Genomic DNA, 22253 nt, shown 5'->3' on the forward strand with positions numbered 1-22253 from the left:
CATGTCATCGTACCACACTATTCATTAGGTTGATACACAAAAAAATTTAAAGTCTCAAAGATCTGATAAAAGAAAGGCACGGCCTTTTGCAACAAATGCTGAATTATCTAATTTGTTGGCATATGGTTGTTTTAATGTCCATCACTATCATTATACAAAATTTACTATAGAAATGGCAGCTGTGCTCATACACTCTGCATTCATTTTTGAAAGTATCTTGCAAATGGTCAGTAACCATGTTTATTTAAAAACGGCCATAATTTGTTAGCAAAATGCTCCTATTGCAGCCTTCTACAAATGTACACATATATACACATCTATATGCTTCCATGAAAGGGTTTGGCAAGTGTGAGTCTAAAGAACTATCCTTTGCTATTACAAGTCATATCTGGTCTTAACATGTCAGAAATCACATTATTAGAATCCTTGCAACAACATTCTTATCTGTTTAAATACGGGGACTATAAAGAGAATATTAAGGAGGGGAATTAGGTAATGGAACTAGGGAGGGCTTTCACTTGGTCTCTCACATTTACTTTGTTTTTAAGCTTTCTTTTTCTCCTCATTATCAACCTATTCATACCAGATCCATTTTGGGCTGGCAAGGAGAGACAAGCTGCGTATCTGGGACACTGGTGGAAGATTCTTTAAAAAAATTAAAGTCTTGTTACATCAAGAACTCCCCTTTGTTGCTACTGATTTGGTTAGTTCCCAGTTCTCTCCCATCATTACTCCTAGAACTTACAACAAATACTTTTCCCAGAGTGTAATATCCATTATTGATGTGTCAGTTCATCATCATCATCATGTTGTTCAGTCAGAAGGTAATAAAGACAAGACTAACATACCATATGAAAATGTTCATACTGTGCTTAGTAGGAGCTCTCTCTAGGAGTCTACTCAGAAATTTGGCCTGCTATCAACTATGACTCTACTAAACCCTTATTGGTAGTAATTAGAAAAAAATAATAAAAGCAGTTCAAGTACCTGCTTTTGCGCATGCGCACACACTCACCCCACCAACACCACACACTACAGTGGACAGCACCTTTAGAAAAGACACTACAAATTTTCAGTAACTGACCATTAGAACTTAGATTTCTGGCTCTAAATATTTATGAGCATTTCCTAAGTGAAAGGACAGGTGCTTCAGAATAGTGATCTTTAGTGTTACACCTACATATCTACCACATACACACAAATAAATAATAAATATTGATATGTGCATTCTACTTGTACTACATTTTCATTATGTATGCAATGCGTTCATATAATAGGTATTTCAATTGCTCTACACTAAATTCAATGCACAGTGAAGTATTACATATGTTCGATAGCATTACAGTAGAGGTTTTCACCAAAACAATGCTTACATTTACAATACCAATGTACAAATGTATTTACCTCAAAGTTTTTGTGATGCTACTACACCTGATCTGATCATGATATTCTAACAGATCAAATAGTTTTCTCCTTCTTTTTCCAGTGCCTTTAAAAATTCTCTCTGCTATCAAAGAATGTTAATTTCTAAGGTTTGATCTAGGGAGTCCCATGTAAGTGTATAGTTATTAGAAGAAAAAAAAAGACATAACAGTGAATATTTTTAAACAATGTAATCAATATTTTTGCTTTGTGTAGATTTCCCTGCAACAGTAAACAAAAAGATCTACTTTCAGATTTGGAAATTCAGCTTTAAAGGGAAAGCTAGACAACAAAAAGCAAGAAAGTACTCACCTCTTCGCGTAATTTTATCAACTGCAACATGAACGCACAAAAAAGATAAAAAGGAAAGAAATGGCAGGAAAGAAAGATCAGTTGTGTGACAGGATACAGAATTAACATTGACAATTTATCTGTTTACATGTTTAGCATTTAAAAATCACAGACAAACACATTAAAAGAACCTAAACATAGACTACATGCAGAGTTTTTTGAACGAATAAAGATCACTTTCTCACACTGTCACATTAAACAAAGAGAATAGTGTGAAATTCTCTTTTAAACCACATCTAAGACACCATCATGAAATAAAGGGGAATGACTTCATAGAAGTCTATATTATAAAGAAAAAAAACAAGTTTACTGTTCTTCTCTTCTAAGATTGTACAGCTGAAGTGGTTTTGTATATACAAGTTTTCAGGATGTTTTCTGTATTTTTTTAGTTGTGACAACTGGTTTCTTATTTTACTAATAGATCTGACTTAATAGACTATAGTATCTTTATAGCTTGTCACTGGCACACCAATTGTTATACGGTAATTCTTATTCATAATGTAAGTGCATTGTTATTATTGAACCTATTATAGCAACTTTTTTTCCAGTTAAAAACAACCCAGCTTATGTGGTTTAGTGTAAGAGAATACCTAATTAGTTCACAATACATTTAATAATAGGTAAAAGGAATCATGGCTATCAGGAAACATGATTTCTTTCAAGAAACATCCACTCTGCATATGCATCCTAATTCAGGATCACTATATTTTACATATTTTTACATAAAGGTGTATTCGTAAATCAGTCCAGTTCACTGCAATCTACCTTTTTAACACTATTAAATACCATTGTATTGGCAGGACTATTTAAAAAAAAAATAACTAGCTTGAATACCAACTACATTGTAACATGTATCTCTCAAAATGGAGAGCAATTCATTAGTTTGTTGTACTAGAACAAAATAGTACAATTACTCACAATAAGTGTATGCAAAGGGATGGTCTTTATGAAAAAACAGAGCTTTCTCACCGATTCCAGTTGAATTGGACAATGACAATCTCAGTCTATGCTCATGTTTCATTTACAATTTCACAAGACTAATATTCAACTTCTACATAAGATGAGAATGTTTACAAATACTGAGAATCTCCAGCAAGAGAGAAGACCAAAAATAAAAATCCATTGGTTGCCTACTATTTCATATGGTCGGTCTAAAATTAAACCTGTGCTTCACCCCATTACTAAAAAAATCAAGAGACAAAAGGTTACTAACCATGTAAATTAGGAGGGTAACTACTGCAGTAACTTAAAATGAAAGATAAAGGAAACTTCCACGAGTTTGATATAAAGAAAACCACACTCTTTACCCACCAAACCACTTCTTAAAATCAAGTACTAGGCCTAGCATAAATCGGTCTCTCTCTCTCTCTCTATCTTCCCCCCCTTCCTTTCCCAAAAAGGCAAACATTACGTCTCTTTAGAAAGAGATGATGTGGGAGTTGATCACATAGCTATCTTTTCTTTCTGAGGTCACCATTCTTCAGTTGACTATGATACTTAAAGGGCCAAAGTTTAAAACTACTCTCCTGCAATAGAGTCCCTTTGGGGCATGCCACCCTGCTATAATCAGTGAAAGTTTCAAAACGCTGCACATTTGTTTTTTCAATAGGTCCCAAACAAAAAATGTTCTATCTTGTTTGTGCTGCATGGCTGAATTTAAGCTCTGCATAGGATTTGCAGCTAAGCTAGGTAATGGGAGATTTTTTTTTTTTAAATGTTGTCTGAGAGATATTCATTCAAATTAACAAAAGATGTATTTTTTTCCATCTAACAATGCACTTGAAGGAAACATATTGCCTTTTTAATTTTTATTTGTTTTTATTAAGCTTGCTGCTCAGCTGTAAACAGCATTTAAATATGTACTGCCACCATTTTAGTTTATGATAATCAGCATATTTTTGAAACAAAGGTTTTTCTCCCCCACTCCCAATATGGAATTGATACAAGAGGTAATCTGTTCCTTTGTAGGCTAAAAAAAAAAAAAAAAAAAATCTGGTTTATGCTGGTTTGAACCAGCGGAATCTCTTGTGGCTAAGCCTTCTGCTGTGACTAAAATCAAAACTGCGCCGCAGTGTGTGTGTGTGTGTGTCTGTGAGGCGTGTCACGTGACACAGAAAACTACCCAAGTTTTTTTTTTTAAAGCTGATAACGCTACTGTTGTCTCTGTCCGCATACAGATAACGAATAAATGCTGAACTCTATTAAACGCCCTTTACACATTATCGTGGGTCGAACACACAATTTTCTGAACTTATGATGACAGTCTATTTATTTTGCTATAAACCCTCGGCATGTAACGAACAGATTTGTGTCTGGTAATGATCTGCTCTGCCAGGGCTATATGAAATGATACCAACCTTCTTCAGATCTTGGGGAATTAAATTGACCAACTTCACCCCCTGGTCTGTAACTGAAGTTTGACACACTTTATGCACAGCAAGTCCAAATCTAATATTATCAGAACTTCGTAGTCAGAAATTAAGTAGCCACAACATTTGTTTACCACATATCACACATATAGTGTGCGGTGTGTGTGTGTGTGTGTGTGTTACACAATTTAACCTTCTGGTTATCTAATAAGAATTTACTCAAACATATTAGCGAAACTAGTTTTTGGAATGGAAGGCAACAGTATTACATTTCAAACAAACAAATTTGTAATGCTATAAATACGTGCATGCTATATTTTTGGTACAAAAAGGTTTCTTATTTAACCCTATAGATGCTTTCTAAAAATATATGGAGTCATCACATAAAACAACTGTACAACTAATAAACGGAAGCTACAACTTTAAGCATTGTATCACTGCACTGAAGTGCTCAAGTCTTTCAAGGGATTTGATAAATGCTGCCAGTCAGAATGACAAATAAATCTTGAAAGTAACAGTCCTGCTTAAGACAACGGTCCTGGAAAAAATGATAAAAAAACCAACCCTACTGTGCATGTTTGGGTTGTCTCCTATTTTTATAACTCAGAACATGCTTTATCTGATTATGGTCACTGGATTTAAATTAGGAGATTAATGTATACAAAGCAAGCAATTACTTCATTAAATACAGCATGCAATCACTAGTATCTACCACACCAAACAAAGATAAAATAATTTTAAAAAGAAACTTTGATTGCTGGAATTTGAACATATTTGTACATATTTTGACAACACCAGCAGCTTTTATATACTGTACCTATTATACATTAGTCGCATCTTGGCGTAAGCATGGAGTCATGACCATATTCTCAGACATAGTACACCCTCATTTGCAATGTTTTGCAATATTAATTGTTCCTATGTAGACCTGTTGTGAGGAACAACTGGAGACTGAATTCTATGCAGGTAAACAAGTACACAACCTGTGTATCCACTAACTCAGTTGTGTATATCACTCCAACTACATCTTTGAAACGTGAATAAAATGCTAACAGTTGAATAAACAAAAGATTAACCAGGCAACTGATTCTTCATTCCCCCCTAATCTTATTTTTAAGTGAACTTAATCCACTATCATATAAATACATTCAATTCCCTTTCCCCTCCAAGAAACAAGTTATAAAAAAGTTTAATATGACTGCCAATGTTCCATCTAAAGAATTGTACAAGCTTAGAAGTTTCTCTCCCCCTCACCTGGCTATCCCTCAAGCCTACCCTGAGATATTTATCTCCTCCACTGATAGATTTTACCAATATTTCTAGTTTGCTAAAGCAGCAATTCTTAGACAACACCTGTTTTTCATTGATTTGTTCATTAAGAAAAAACTAGGTTTGAGTATTGCACGGAAAGATAAACAGCACTTCATTTCATCAAATTAATTCAAACCTAACAAATAATTAATTAGTCTAAACCCTGCATTACAGTGAGGGTTGGTCCTTCCACCTGCACTTACTCTGACAAGCAAACTTTCGCATATTAGAAGGACACTCCTAATATTTCATATAGTTTTCAGTTATATTGGGATGTTATGTTGGACAGGTAAAGTTTTATATTTATGAAGTGCTTTTGATATCAGTACAAAGTGCAATAGCTTTTTGGGTTATTGGATTAAATACTCATACATAGTTGACAAATTATTCATATAAAAATATCCAAAACTTATATTTATGGTTGATTAAAAAAAAAAAACAGCACCTAATGGTATGTCAAACTTTTGACTAAAAAGTTTCTGTGTAATAACGAGCCAGCTGCATGTACCCAAGATGATACTCTTATGATGAAGTATTTACTTAACTTAGTTATATTTTCATATGAAAAATAGGAGGACATTCTTTGTAAATATTAGCCTTCATGCATTTAAAAGAAATAAGCCAGTTTCACAGCAAAGTTTCATGCTTATAAAGTTTGTCAAAAAAGAAAAAAGAAAAAATAACTTTTTCCAGTGGTACAAGTGTGTCACCTTTAAGATATTAGTTGCAAATATGGATTTATATTTCTGAAGAGAGCCAACTGTTCTCCCCCCTTCAGATTTTACCCTAGGTAACAAGTGGTCATATCAAAGACTTTAAAATTATTTGCCAACATGTTTTTGTTTTTTTTTAATTTACATTATTATATAATTCTTTTAGGGGAGACCATTCTTTTTTATTTTCCTGAGAGTTTCTAAAAGAGATCACAACTCACAAAAAGCGCACCCGTGAATCAGTTATTCAGCCTTTCCTTAAAAAGCAAAAACAACATTTTATCTCGCATTCACACATTAGGTATTCTGTTATAAGTAAAACTTCTTATCACAACTGCCCTTTTATGTCTGATCTCACACAAATTTCTCTTAAAATGTGAAAACAGCGGTGTAGTTAAAAGACATGAAAACCCAAATTGTATCTTAACACCTTTATATGTTTGAACTTATGTTGATGACATGCAAATTATGAAAATTCTCTCCCTAAAACAAACTATCATATTCGTTTGTATTAAAAAAAAAAAAGAAGCTTTCAACTTATTCAAACTCTGGAAAAATCTCTTGCCATAATACATAAATATGAAGATGCATACCTTGTATATCTGCCTTTTTAAATATGTCTAAAGCTATTACGGACTCTTTTTATGGTATACATTAATATTAAATACAATATATGATTTCATCAATATATGTATTAAAGTCCATAATGTAAATTACCATTTACCCTTTCAACATTGTTCTGATAATATTGTATTTGCTCAGAACTCAACCTTTTTAATCTCAGTATTTTGGATATTGAGGGACAAATCTGAAGTCTTTACTTAGTTTAACTCAGCTATTCCTGAGGCAAAACTCATACTGAAGTCAGAACTGAATAAAACTTCAAAATTAAGTCCTTATTTCTCCCCAATTTACAATATCTAAATAACTGAATTTATTGTTAAGTAATCATTTACCAAGCTTCACTTGTAAAATCAAGGTTATCACAGCAAAAAATATACATTATTCAAGTAAACTTTATAACAACTTCTAACTTAAAAAGTGCCAAATGCTAATTTTAGTGTGAGGGAAGACAAGGGGATTGGTTTAAAATAAAATTCAGTTTTCAGATAGAAAACCTGTGAGACAAGTTTGAACCCCAGATGAAGGTGGGTAAATCCCCCTGAAAATAGTGTTTCCTTCATCATTTTTTTGACCTCATAAGAATCTTGATACTGTCCTGAATAACAATTTCATGATAAAACTCAAGAAGAGCTTACAGTAATTAAACACCCTTTCATTAAAAAAAAATGTATATAACATTATAAACTCTAGTACAATGTGTGTGTGAGAATTACAGGCTTTTATTGGTGCAGCTTGCATTTTTGGTACAAGGAAAGAAAACCTGGTTAAGAAAGGAAGGCACACAAGGAAAGTGAGGGGTACTGTTCAGTTCTGAGAGCTCACTTTCATTTGTTTTGCCTGCCAGTGTTGATTTAATTATACTGCATTATTATCAAAGCAACATTATGTACTTTTTTTATTCCTTTTACATGTGTTTGAGGTGAAGACCCGGGCTTTGTCAGCAAACAGTGCGTTTCAAGTTATTCCTTAAGTACTAAATAATAAAGAAAAGAGAAGAAAAGATTTTTTTAAAGATAGCAGACCGTGATCACAAGGTAAAGGGTTAAATGTAAGATCTCCAAGAAACATTTTGAAGTTGATTAAGACCCCAGCTTTGCATTAAACAGTATCACTTCCACATGAGTTGTTGCTAATGCTGTTAAGGAGCAGCTTGAGAAGCCCAGTGTGCCAGTGACCTCCTTCACCCTCCAGCCACCCACTAGGGCTTCTTGATTAGCATCCTACCTGGTTCTCTGAGGAATTCCCATCATCCCCTAGGAGCTCATTCCGCACCTCGTCACTATAGGCAATCCTTGACCTTTTCTGTAAAACAAAAAGAAAAAAGGGTTAGGAAGTAAAGCTTCGAAGCCATCGGTCTCAAGGCTGATCATTTTAAACCTCGAGAGCCCCCTAATGGATACCTATTTGATAAAAATCTGCAAGTAAAGTTACTGAAAAGTTCCTTAACTGCAGAATTTCAATATATATTAATGGAAAAATATGAACATATTTGAGGAGATTGTAAAAAGTCACATTCATCAACAAAGCTTGCCTAGTAAAACACATGGATATACAGTATGCAATTCTAGTTTTGAAAATTAGAACATTTTAAAATTCTAAGTTATTACAGCAGAATCACTGCAGATGTGTTTATAGAGGCATAGATATATTTATCTGAAGCTATTCTATTACCTGGAATGGAAACTCTTGAAATAAAACAGTAGTAATGTCATTAAACAGGGAAGGAAAGGCTGAGCTTTTCCCACATCAAAAAGATAACTTTTTAACAATGTACATTGGCCAAAAAGGGTTAAAATGACAGATCTAGAAAATAAATAAGGTTTTTTTTGTTGTTATTGTAAAGGCTCTATGGGGAAAAAGGACCATGAGAAATCTGAGGGCTGGGTATATGTATGTGGAGGTACAACTGTTCGGGGAAATGTAAGTTTAGTTCACTTCACATAAAAACAACAAAACTCGGTAAAATCAGAAAGCTAAATATGTGGCTGTTATAAGAGATCATGACATGATTTGTACAGTCTTCAAACTCCAGACTCTCTCATTAAATATTCATACCTATTGATTCTAAATTAGCATATTTTTAAGAAAGTTATGAACCGTTGAAAACAAGGGCTCAAACAACCATCCCAAGGTCACTCAGGCACCATGGTGTGTTAGAATTCCAGAGACAGAGCTCAGCCTTAAAGTTTTGTGACTGCCAGCAAATTATACAGTACCCTTTTACTTTCCTGCTTCCATTTTCTACATTTACCACTGAAAGGGTAAAATTGATTGTTTTATAGCTTTTTTTATTTAAACGTGATATGACAAGTTTTAATATACATGAAAAGAAACAAACCTAAGTGGCTAGAACTAATACTACTACAACTGGACTGGCCTTTGTGGAAGCTTCCCGCACAGTTCTGCCAAAGCACTCCAGTTCCGACCTACAGTAGTACCCATAGCGACAATTCATGAAACACAGCAATCCTAGACCTTACCCGAGTTGGCTGCCAACTGTGTCAAAAACTTGCCTCAGTTTGGGATGCAGACAACAGTTCACTAGAGATTAGACTAAGCACGTGGAAATTCATTACATCTGTGACCAAATAAAAACCTGAAAATAGGTCACCACTGGGAAGAAGACTATCAGCGAACTAAGCCAGGGCACCACCCAGTTTGCTTGCAACACTTTTAAGCTCTTTATCCTCTATGATTTAGGTTTGCCCTTTCACTGTCGTCATCATTATAATGCTTACCAATTTGTGGTGCAACTGCTAGTGTTTAATTCTAGATTATATACTAAATCTACAGCTGTACATAGGAAGGACAAAGTGTACCATGGACCCACTACAAGAACTGAACTGTGCTAAATCTTTTTTCCCCTATTTGGAGATCTCAGCCACAGCAGTTTCATACTAACCAAGCAAAAGTAGTCTACAGCATTAAAGGAAATGAGAACCTTTAAACAGGCTGTGGTATCAGAGCTGCCTGTTTAAATTATTCATTTCATCACTATGGGGGACTAAAACACTCCACAGTATGCAAGAATATCATATGGAGATGGGTTTTGTTTTTCTCTTTTTTCACCAAAAAGCCAACAAATTGGCATAGATTGCTCAATTATATTATTTTCCTATTTTTACTTGATACACATCAAACAAAGAAGGAAATTACAAATATATGTCAATAAATATCTAGAGAGACAACGTGGGTGAGGTAATATATTTTATTGGATCAACTTCTGTAAAAGATATTACCTCACCCACCTTGTCTCTCTAATATCCTGAGACTAACACGGCTACAACACCACAATAAATATCTAATCTTTTTTGGTTAAGATCCAATCTCTACATATGAGGTCCAGCAATCTAAGTGTGCAGTCTTATACAATTCACCTAACAGCGCAGCACCATGGACATTGGTAACGTTAACCATATTTGTCACTATTACCTTGCAATGGTAAACATCACACTCCATTAGTTTGTCGTCAGGTGTACCACTTGGCTAACTATAGACAGTTTGAGGAGTTCTTGGTTTCACGTAATTCATTTGAATGATTAAAGTGGTGATTGTTCCAATTTGCAAGGGACTATGTGAGAAAAAGTGTACTTTATGACAAAGAACAACATTTTTGCAACCATTCTATTTTTTTCAAAAAGACACTATACATGTCCTTTATGACAATGTAAGTGCAGCTAATAATGTTTGTACCACTGTTCTTCTATTACAATGATCTGTCCTGATTAGAAAATCAGCAGTTGTACTAGGTGCAACTCTTTGCCTTAAATCAATAAATAATTTGATATTACTTTTTATCACAGTTTCACCACCAACTGGATCAATAATATAAAAGGACCTTGGAACTAAAGTGCTCATTTGTTCTATCAGGATTTGTACAAAACATCAATACTTCATTTTCTTTAACAAAAAATAAAAATAATAATTGTAGTAATTTTGCTAACACTTATATTCGGCTAATCAAAATTATCAAGAAAATAGATTAATACAAATCTGATAATTTATAAATATTTTAAGAATTTTTTTCTTCATAGCCATGAACTGTATATAAATATGTACTTGAGCCAAATGCAAGCATGATAGTTTGAGCTGGAAATGTCACACATTCTGCTACAGTTTGAAGGAACCCAATTCATAATGCATTTTATAAATAGTTAATGACTTCTATACATAAGCTAACCAGGCAAATCAAAAAATTGTCAACATTTTTAGTCTTAGTTGTCAGTTACCACTGTCTACTGGTATTTTATATGTATGTTTCTAGAAAAGACAGAAGCTTTACAGAGTTTGTAATCCAACGCATTTTCTGGGCAGCTCAATATGAGTTTAAGAGCTTCTATGTACAGTTTTTCTCTGAAAAGGTTTGTCAAATACAGCAGAAGTTTTTCTTGCATTTTGCATGTATGTGCTAAGTTCTATGCACAAGTGTTTAACATTACTGAGTGTATCGGTATACGTGTACACACGGAAATCTTAAGTAGTATAGTATACGTGCACACACAGTTACACAAAGGGGTTAAGGTACTATCCAGAAGAACTTCTAGACAGAGAAAGTTTCAGTAGCTGCTTTAAATGGACTACAGTACTCAGACCTTCTGCCAAGGAATAATTTCTGATTCCAGGCAGATGTCACTTGGTTTATGAACAAGATTTTTGCATACTGATTGGGTGATTTTCTTAAAGCCCTGTTCACACAGATACACTTGCTCATTTCTGTCTGGCAATTTGGCTTTAAACAATCCGTCTACTTGACCCAAGTCTTAACACTTCCCTACTGAACTGAATGTGTTCCTGGGCAGGCACAATTAAATTAGAAATAAAACGAATTAACTCAGTTTAAACTAATTAAGAACGTGATCCAGAGTACCACCCCCTGTATGATTTTACATGTGAAGTAAGGTACATGCAACCAGAATGTAAGAATTCTGTTATATTACTAATCTGAGCATAACAATGAAGTTAGTCTATTACTAAAGCATACTAGAAACTAATTTCCATAGCCTACACATGGCAAACCAATTGCTTAAATTGCCTCACCTGGGAACGTAATACAATGTTATCATCAGACCAGCCACATTGTAAATAGATTTATAATACTTTCCATATGCTAGGCTATGTTGCATATGAATTAAGTAATGATCTGGAATTACAATACAATCAGCTAGTTCCCACACCTGGCAGACAGGATATTTTGCTAAATTACTACCTATATAGCTGCATCACAAAATAAAGAAGGAAACAGCAATGGAAAAAGAAAATCTACATGGCATATGACTGATTTTACATAGTAATCCAATAAGATGTAGATAGAAGTGCCTGAAATAATCTGTTTCCAACATCCGTACAACAGAATGCATGCTTATTCATTTCTAGTCAATTCCGGCCTAATTTTCCACATTCTATATTTTAATTACTCATCCACATTCAGCAGTGTTCGCATTGGTAAGGGCAAGCACTAGCCAGTGCTCCTCATTTCTATGTACTTTCAGCAGTGAGCCAAATAACTGATGCAAAAGCACTGCATGTTTTTGTAACTAAACTAAGGAACAGCATTTCTCCCAATTACTAATCAAACTAGTCTACAGACACCCAAAGCTAGATATATTGCAGATAAATGGCTCATTCTAGCCCAGTTATTCCTTTTGTCCCAAACAATTTTCCACCTAGATGTATTTCAGAGTGTTTACATAGGTTGTTTTTTTTTTTTTTATAAACCATGTGATAAATCTATAAACACTAAAAAGTTTTGCCATACTTTTTTTCTGTTTCAATATTAGATGCGGTTTTGTAGAGTATTTCGGATGGTGAAAGAAACACTGCCCACTTGAAAATCACATTTCTGTCTGAAAACTGCACCTACTGTAAATACAGGTAACATCTAAGATTACTATAATTTAATGCAGTCGGGAGAAATTCTATTTTTAAAAACATATTTATGTACTTTTTGCATAAACAGTTTCACGTTGCCACTGTAAAGTTGGAGAGCTAAGACTTGATCCAGTATGTACCATTTTTGAGCAGACTGCTATCCTCACACATAATATGTTGCAGGATTGGAACCTTAGTTCCTTCCTTTAAGCATACTCTGTGAAGCAGAAAATCTCGTCAAGCATGTTTTCTGATTTTTTAAAGAGAAAAATTGGCCTCACTATTTAAAGGGTGCTCTCACAGAAACAGAGCTTTTATAATTAATCAGCTTTTAAAACATTAAGTGGACAGATTCTTTTTATGGAGAGTTAAATCATACTGACAACTTTTTAAAGAAAATGCATTCAACTTTAGTGTCATCAATAGATCTTATCCTAACTGCTTCAAAAACATTTTTCAGCAGATGATATCAAAAACAGGTCACATAAAGACAACAAATTGAACTTCTATATTTCTGTACCAATGAGGTTGTTTAATCATAGTTAAACTATTTCAGACCTCAATTCAAAAGGGGTTTAACCAATTCTGGAAAGCTAACTTCTGATCAGTTCTGTCTACAAGGTAAGAAACTGATTCCAAATTGCTGATCTGGAATGTAATATAATACTGACTTGCAATTGTTTTCAAAGAAAAAGTTAAAACTTAAAGAAGATATGCTTTATAGCCACAGAAAATAAACCGCTCTGATCACTCCCCCTCCCCAAATAAAAACTAATGTGAATGAAAACATCAATCCAACAGAATTGTTTAGATGACAAAGGTCAATGCCTGAAACACTTCAAATCTCCCTCCTCCCCTAAAATTGTTACTGGCAAACTACGAAAGACAAGATTATAACCTATAACTTGAATCCTGCCAGTTCACAAATTCAAATGTCTTCTAACAAGAGCACAGCCAAATCAAACCATCAGTAGAAAATGTTAATGAGAAGTTAATGCAGAGAGAGCATCAAACATTCTACACAGAAGTCACAGGTCTATAAATCTTCTTTTCAACAATCGTCTTAATATACTCTTTCAGCTTCATTATGGGGTGGGAGCAGGCATGAAGGTCAAGATAGCCCCCATAAGGACACACACCCTGTATTATGTTGGTGAAAAATGCAGCTTCTGCCAACAAAACAACTTTCTATCTCAAACCTCATGACCAATGGACTATGCATGTCACCAAGACGGCCAATGTTAAAACAACCTACTAGTTTGTACACATAGTTAGGGAAGAATGCAGGTCACCTGTGAGAGAACCGTAACTCATTGTTTGTGTGTGCATTTTAGGAGTAACAGAAGCAGATTTCTAATGTGAAGAGATATTTGTAGTCACAGAAAAGTCCAACATTTAGCTGAACTCTGCTTTCTAATGTTAATAACTTACTAAAGAAAAAGCTTTCCAAAAAGCAAAGGTCACAGACCAAAGGCATCCTTTACAGATGGTGCCCAAAAGTTCATCATCACTACTTCTAATTCAAATGGACACTGCATACAAAAAGATTATGTAATACAATATTAAGGATATAAATGTAAATATGAAAAAGCTAAGGAAGGCACTGCATTACTATTGATTATATATGTATCCTCAAATATCACGCCAAATAGTTCCTCTCTACTTGGTGTTTTTACCTTTTGGATGTTTTTGAAGCTACCACACTCCCTCTCCCAATTTTAGGCATTGCTTAGTTAAGTTAAGTACCGTATATACTCAATCGTAAACCGGTTAGTTGATAAGCCTACCCCCCCAAGTAAAAATGGAAAAATTTTATAACCTGTTCATAAGCCTACCCTATAATTTAGGGGTCAGCAAACTTTGGCTCCCGGGCCATCAGGATAAGTCGCTGGTGAGCCGAGATGGTTTGTTTACCTCAAGTGTCCCAACACACCAGCTGCTTACCCTGATGGGCCAGGACAGCAATTAGTAAGGAAGGATTTTGGGGGCGGGTAGAAGAAGCTGGGGGTCAGGGAAGTAATCCCTGTGACCACCACCCACATGACCCCACCCCTAGCCCGGAACCCCTACACTCTCCCAATACCATCCCTCCCCACCTTATCTGGGGTGGGCCAGGGGAGAATGTTTCTGGCCTGGCTGGAGCTGCTCCGGCAGGCTGGACAGCATGGCTGCAGCCTGCTCTGGCGAGCCGAGCGGCATGGCCACAGCCTGCTCTTGGGAGCAGGGCCAAGCAGCATGGCTGCAGCCTGCCAGCCCTGGAGCTGCAGCTGCTTCAGAGACTTGGGAGAGAGATTCTGGCCCCGCCTCTTCCCTTTTGGCTCTGCTGGCTGTGCTGCCTCTCCTTGCTCCCTCTACTGGGGAGAGGGGAGAAGGGCTGTGTGCCACCTCTCCCTCTCTATACCTTTTCATAAGCCGATCCCCTTCTCTGGTGCTTCCCTTTTTTACTTAAAAAATTCAGCTTATGAATGAGTATATATGGTATATTTAAATCTTTTAATCCTTCATCAGAAGTCTATTCCTTCAGTCTCTTTAGACAAGTATCAGAGGGTAGCCGTGTTAGTCTGGATCTGTAAAAGCAGCAAAGAATCCTGTGGCACCTTATAGACTAACAGACGTTTTGGAGCATGAGCTTTCGTGGGTGAATACCCACTTCCTCAGATGCATGTAATGGAAATATCCAGGGGCAGGTATATATATGTGTGCTAGCAAGCAAGCTAGAGATAACGAGGTCAGTTCAATCAGGGAGGATGAGGCCCTGTTCTAGCAGTTGAGGTGCGAAAACCAAGAGAGGAGAAACTGGTTCTGTAATTGGCAAGCCATTCACAGTCTTTGTTCAATCCTGAGCTGATGGTGTCAAATTTGCAGATGAACTGAAGCTCAGCAGTTTCTCTTTGAAGTCTGGTCCTGAAGTTTTTTTGCTGCAGGATGGCCACCTTAAGGTCTGCTATAGTGTGGCCAGGGAGGTTGAAGTGCTCTCCTACAGGTTTTTGTATATTGCCATTCCTAATGTCTGATTTGTGTCCATTTATCCTTTTCTGTAGAGACTGTCCAGTTTGGCCGATGTACATAGCAGAGGGGCATTGCTGGCATATGATGGTGTATATTACATTGGTGGATGTGCAGGTGAATGAACCAGTGATGGTGTGGCTGATCTGGTTAGGTCCTGTGATGGTGTCGCTGGTGTAGATATGTGGGCAGAGTTGGCATCGAGGTTTGTTGCATGGATTGGTTCCTGAGCTAGAGTTATTATGGTGTGGTGTGCAGTCACTGGTGAGAATATGTTTCAGGTTGGCAGGTTGACTGTGGGCAAGGATTGGCCTGCCACCCAAGGCCTGTGAAAGTGTGGGATCATTGTCCAGGATGGGTTGTAGATCCTTGATGATGCGTTGGAGGGGTTTTAGCTGGGGGTTGTATGTGATGGCCAGTGGAGTCCTGTTGGTTTCTCTCTTGGGTTTGTCTTGCAATAGGAGGCTTCTGGGTACACGTCTGGCTCTGTTGATCTGTTTCCTTATTTCCTCTTGCGGGTATTGTAGTTTTGAGAATGCTTGGTGGAGATTTTGTAGGTGTTGGTCTCTGTCTGAGGGGTCAGAGCAGATGCGGTTGTACCTCAGTGCTTGGCTGTAGACAATGGATCGTGTGATGTGTCCGGGATGGAAGCTGGAGGCATGAAGGTAGGCATAGCGGTCGGTGGGTTTTCGATATAGGGTGGTGTTAATGTGACCATCACTTATTTGCACTGTGGTGTCAAGAAAGTGGACCTCCCGTGTAGATTGGTCCAGGCTGAGGTTGATGGTGGGGTGGAAGCTGTTGAAATCATGGTGGAATTTTTCCAGAGTCTCCTTCCCATGGGTCCAGATGATGAAGATGTCATCAATGTAGCGTAGATAGAGAAGGGGTGTGAGTGGACGAGAGCTGAGGAAGCGTTGTTCCAGGTCGGCCATGAAGATATTGGCATATTGTGGGGCCATGCGGGTGCCCATAGCAGTGCCACTGATCTGGAGATATATATTGTCATCAAATTTGAAATAGTTGTGTGTAAGTATAAAGGCACAGAGTTCAGCAGCCAGTTGTGCTGTGGCATTCACCTGCACATCCACCAATGTAATATACGCCATCATATGCCAGCAATGCCCCTCTGCTATGTACATCGGCCAAACTGGACAGTCTCTACAGAAAAGGATAAATGGACACAAATCAGACATTAGGAATGGCAATATACAAAAACCTGTAGGAGAGCACTTCAACCTCCCTGGCCACACTATAGCAGACCTTAAGGTGGCCATCCTGCAGCAAAAAAACTTCAGGACCAGACTTCAAAGAGAAACTGCTGAGCTTCAGTTCATCTGCAAATTTGACACCATCAGCTCAGGATTGAACAAAGACTGTGAATGGCTTGCCAATTACAGAACCAGTTTCTCCTCTCTTGGTTTTCGCACCTCAACTGCTAGAACAGGGCCTCATCCTCCCTGATTGAACTGACCTCGTTATCTCTAGCTTGCTTGCTAGCACACATATATATACCTGCCCCTGGATATTTCCATTACATGCATCTGAGGAAGTGGGTATTCACCCACGAAAGCTCATGCTCCAAAACGTCTGTTAGTCTATAAGGTGCCACAGGATTCTTTGCTGCTTTTTTAGACAAGTAGTTAGTTCTTATAAGTGCTATACAACAGTTTGCCAACAATTTCAATCAGATGCCATAATCTGGTCAAAGTACTCTAGTTGTGGTCTCACCAGAGAGAGAGGGATTACTACTAATAAACTAAAAGGTGTCTCTCTGTACCCAGCCTGAAATCTCACCTGCCTTTTGCACTGCAAACTCACATCTAATCACTTGTCTACTATTACCTCCAGGCCTCTTGCAGCATTGCCGCAGTCCAGATTTCTCCCTTCCATTAAAAATCACTTCTGATTATCATTCCCCAGATGTATTCATTTGTATGTTTCCCAGGTTAAATCTCTTTTTTAAAAAAATCTGCCTATGTTTCTATCCACTCTATGGACTTTTGTATAATTCCTCGATTTTACACAGGAGAACCTCTCAATGTAGCTTCATCTGCAAAGTTCATTCATGTGCTATTTGTTCCCTTTCCAATATATAAACAAAAGTGTTAAATAAGTGTGACATACCAGGTACAATTCAGACCAGTGAGGGGTCCCTCACAATGCCTTGCTGAAGTAGCTCCCACCTGGACCACTCACAAACAGCCTTCCAGCATGCAAGCCATGCCCTGAGTGTCTGTGTGTAACTGCAGCTTTCCAGTTACACTCTGGTTCTCACCAGCCTCGGTTGTACTGCAGGGTGGCCCCAACTCACCCGCAGTCCCAGATGTTTCCCCAAAAATGTATATTCTGAACTGCCCAGAAAGGTATGTCCTATACAGTAAAAATATTTTAAGTCCCCTACTCCTTTAAGGGAACGATATACCAGCTTAATGTCTGAAACAGCACCACCCAAACACCAATTTGAAGACTGGATTAGAAGTTTATTAACTACAAAGAGACAGATTTTAAGCGAGTACAAGTACTGAGGCATAAAAGTCAGAAATGATACAAGATAAAAAATAAAATGCTTATTAGTGTCTAAAAAATTATATTAGATTGAAGCAAACTTTTTCATTACACGCTTCCGGCAAAGTTACTGACCAAACACTTCAGGTCAGGACCTATTTGGATTATAAACTCTTAACATCATACAGGGAAATCTCATAACTTCACATACCATGTTGCCACACGGATTTTATCAGGACAACACTGACTAGCAATTTTTTAGTTTTCAGATGATACCTTTCAAGGCATACAATGGATGAAGATTATTACACTAGTGTGAATATTCTGTCACAATAAAACAAAGTTAACACAAATCCTTCCAACATGCCACAAGACACCTTCCAGACTTATTAATTTTTGATTACCACTGGCCTTTGTTCATAGACCAGTATTTGGCCTCTCTGACAGTGTTCATTTCTAAATTAAAATGACACAAGAAAGAAATTAGACATAGAATATACCAGCTAGACCACATTTCTACCAACAGGAGATTTCTCCTGACATCAGTATTTCAATCTAATTTCAGTGTCTTCCACTGCTTCCCTTGGGGAACTATTCTATAGTCTACTACAAACACTTCATCCAACAACTTTGGGTGAAAGGAAGAAGCATCTACTGAGCGAGGTTGAAAGGGAGAAGACAAATTTAGGAAGAAAGGGACTGACTGTCATTTTGTTCCAGTAAATAATTAGACACTTACCAGCCTGAGGTAGCATGTCATTCACTTTTGTCATGTATTTAAATGAAAATCTTATGAAGGTATTTAGACCCAGGTTAAACACCCAGAGGACTAAGTCTGAGCTTCTCAGCTGCTGCTATTGAGTAGTTTTCTCTTGAGATCTGGTCTACCTTGTCTCACCAGGAACAGAAAGGTGACAAATAAACCTGCATTCAAATTCTTGCCCAGACTATTCTGGAGAAATGTTAAGAGGGCCAGGATAAGTCTTCTAAGGGGACACAGCTGCCTATCTATGCACTATGCCCTGAAAAACACTTCAAACCAAGTTGGACAGAAAGCAGACCTATATGCATGCAGCCTAATGATTAACAGGTATTTTTAAGGTTCCTCTTACCACAGAATCTAAGTGCTGAGTTATCAGCTGTTCCAAAACACCCCCTTTTTTATGCCTGACTGCTCAAGACAATGACAGCAAACACACAAACAATCATGGAGATTTAGGCCTGAAGACAGCAATATCACACATTCCATAGGCAGACAATTGTGGGTACAACTGTGAATACCAGAATGACAACTTTCATCAGAAGCTGTGCTATTTTCTGGAGAATCTGGACCACGGTGGAAAGGTACAAGCCCGGTCAAACTTACAATGTGTTGGAGAACATAAATATTCAGCATGTACAATTCTGACCCTCCCTCTCAAGTTAAGAGATGGACTACCACACTAACTGCCCACAAGCATTACCATTTTCCAAATAACCTGGTTTTAGGAGGCCTCTGACAAGAAGACAGGATGACAGAATTTCACCAGAGCACAGAGGCAAACTTGCTTAAGTAATCGGATGAAATCTCTTGTCTATGAGAGAGGGTCTGCTGTGACCTATTATGCTTCAGAAGTGCTCATGTTGAGCAGGGCCTAACTACAGTCACTAGACTTCCTTTGTCTTTTCAGAGGGCCCCAGGAAAAACATTGACTAACCTTTCTGTAACTATTGTTCTTCGAGATGTGTTACTCATGTCCATTCCATGTTGGGTGTGCACATGCACTATTACTGGAGATTTTTCAGTGGTATTCATCAGGCTGGCTTTAGTGTCCTCTGGTGCCAAGCACTGATATTCCACTATAAGGAGCACTACTAGCCCCACACCCTTTCAGTTCCTTCTTACTGACTAACTCCAACACAGGAGTATGGGGGTGAGTCATGGAATGGACATGAGCAACACATCTTGAAGAACTGTTTTTATTCTGCTGTAATTACAATATACCCCTGCTAAAACAAACGAACAAACAAACAAACTGACAATATCACCAACTACCAACCTATCTCTTGTTCCCCTTCAGGAAAAGGTTATTGAGTAGGTGGTGGAAGGCAGCTCTGATATATTCTGGGGTCATCTTATTGGGCTTCTATAATCCCATTTAATATGAAATTCAATCTGACTTTGGCATGAAGTTTGCACCACTGTTGTTCACTGATTTCCTGCTAAAAGAGATCATATGTCCATTTGGATCCTTTTAATCCAGCTTTTCATATGCTTGACCATGAGATTTGGTAGAGCCATCTCACCACCAGACGTTAGCTGGAGTACAGTTATAAGATAGCTCTCAAGGTGGTTTTGGGTTGTTGGTCTGCCCTGAGAACACTCTACTGTGGGGCTTTGGAAAGTTCTTACTGAATATGCATGTTTTCCAGGGTCTGCAAAACTAAGGCTAAAATTCCAGCCTTTGGACCAGACAGACACATGAACTGGAAATGTGAAAATAAGGTGCTGTTTTCCTGTAAGCCTCTAAATGAAGTGGTGATGTCAAGGGTACTAAGTAATTATCTAACTAATCCTGCTGTGGCAAAGGGTTAAAAGATATCAGAATAACCACACACAAACTAAAAATTTATAAAAACCCTAGTTTCATCTAGCAGAGCCATCTGCTATCTATCCAAGTTCTTGTGTCTAGTGATACTGGAACACCTGCTAATATGCTCAGCCAGGTCATTCTCCTTCCGAAAGGGAAATGTTGTCAGTTTTATTTCCTGCCTCCATCTGTTGATTATTGTCTTATTCCCCTTTGCCTGGGCTCTCATAATTGGGTATTGAACAAACAGAGGTTTGTAATGGAAGTCTATATGTAAGTGGTCTGAAGTGGCTGCTCTCTGTGAATGCTAGAATTTTTCTCTTTTTCTACTCTCCTACATCATGTACACATAGCAGTTTAATCTAGCAGCAGAGAAACCCCCTGAAAGTTGATGTCTTTACATGATTTTTAAACCTCAATTTTGCACTTTTTGGTTACTGTGACTCTGTCACAGATCTCATCAACCCTGCTGACTGCATATTTTATCTGCTGTCTAAGCATCATTGGGAGTCAAAATGATCTCTTCTCTTATTAACAAGGGAATCTTGCAAAAAACATAGGGAACACCCACTTATCTCCAGATTTGGCTCTGACTGACATCCTATAGCATTTTCTCCTCACCACAAGAACTGAGAAAGTACTGTGAAAATTATACCATCAGGATAGGGCCTAATTTAGAATATTAAAGCCTTTAAAATGGGGCTTTCCAAAGGTTAAATATTAAAAAGAATCATTCTGGCTACTTTTAAGTGTCCCCAATATTATTACTATTACTATTTTGGTCATATGATGTTTTACTCTTGTCACTCAAATGTTGGGTAGAAGAAAATCTCAGTTAAACATTAATAATGTTGCTTTATATAATCACTGAAAAGTAAAAAAACAAAACATCCCATTTGCACGGTGGAGAATAATATCTCCATTGGAAATATAATAAAGTTATGTTTGACAAAGAATAATTAAATGGAAAAAAGTCTTATATAGCATTAAGGTTGCAAGCTCAACAATACATCTGCCACCTTGCACATTCTACAATTTTAGAGTATAAAACAGTAAACATATTAAGTAAAACAATTAACAAAAAGAAAGAAAAATTAGTACATGTGCAACACGCCCGAGTTAACGTTACTATCCGAACACTAATTTCTAAATTTCAAGAATTTCTTATTAACATTAGCACTCATATTATATTAACAGGTCTCTCTCTCTCACACTCACAATTACTTTGTTTGCTTTGTGTTTAATAATTTTAGCAGTTAAACAGCCAAAATTAGGCTTTCTAGTTCACAGCATATTGAAGGAGGAGTACATTCCCACCTTTATAGCAACATACCAGGCTGCAGGCAGGCATTGCTGGGATAGAACTAGTAGATACATGCGGTGCTGAATCGATAGCTAACTTGATAAAATACTAGGTCAATTGCTCAGACTTGGCTTTTTCTAGCTTTTTTTCCACAAGCTGATGATTGGCAGTTCCTGCTTTATGCTCTATCAAATGAAAGTCAGTATGT

The 22253-nt window shown here is 37.1% G+C and overlaps 1 protein-coding gene across 4 annotated transcripts in view; it reads right to left on the bottom strand.

Moving 5' to 3' along the window:
* The window catches only part of VTI1A (vesicle transport through interaction with t-SNAREs 1A), a 352284-nt gene that overhangs the window by 254566 nt on the left and 75465 nt on the right, over nucleotides 1-22253 (bottom strand). For 2 of the 4 annotated variants that reach the window (XM_050958227.1, XM_050958230.1), the window contains exons 4-5: nucleotides 8015-8092; nucleotides 1735-1755 (exon numbers count right to left, since the gene is read on the bottom strand). In XM_050958227.1, coding sequence (XP_050814184.1) covers nucleotides 1735-1755; nucleotides 8015-8092 — 99 coding nt within the window. The remainder of the gene's footprint in view (nucleotides 1-1734; nucleotides 1756-8014; nucleotides 8093-22253) is intronic. The other 2 variants (XM_050958228.1, XM_050958231.1) reach the window with 1 other exon arrangement.

This window comes from Gopherus flavomarginatus, chromosome 6, assembly GCF_025201925.1.
Source record: "Gopherus flavomarginatus isolate rGopFla2 chromosome 6, rGopFla2.mat.asm, whole genome shotgun sequence".
NCBI lineage: Eukaryota > Metazoa > Chordata > Testudines > Testudinidae > Gopherus > Gopherus flavomarginatus.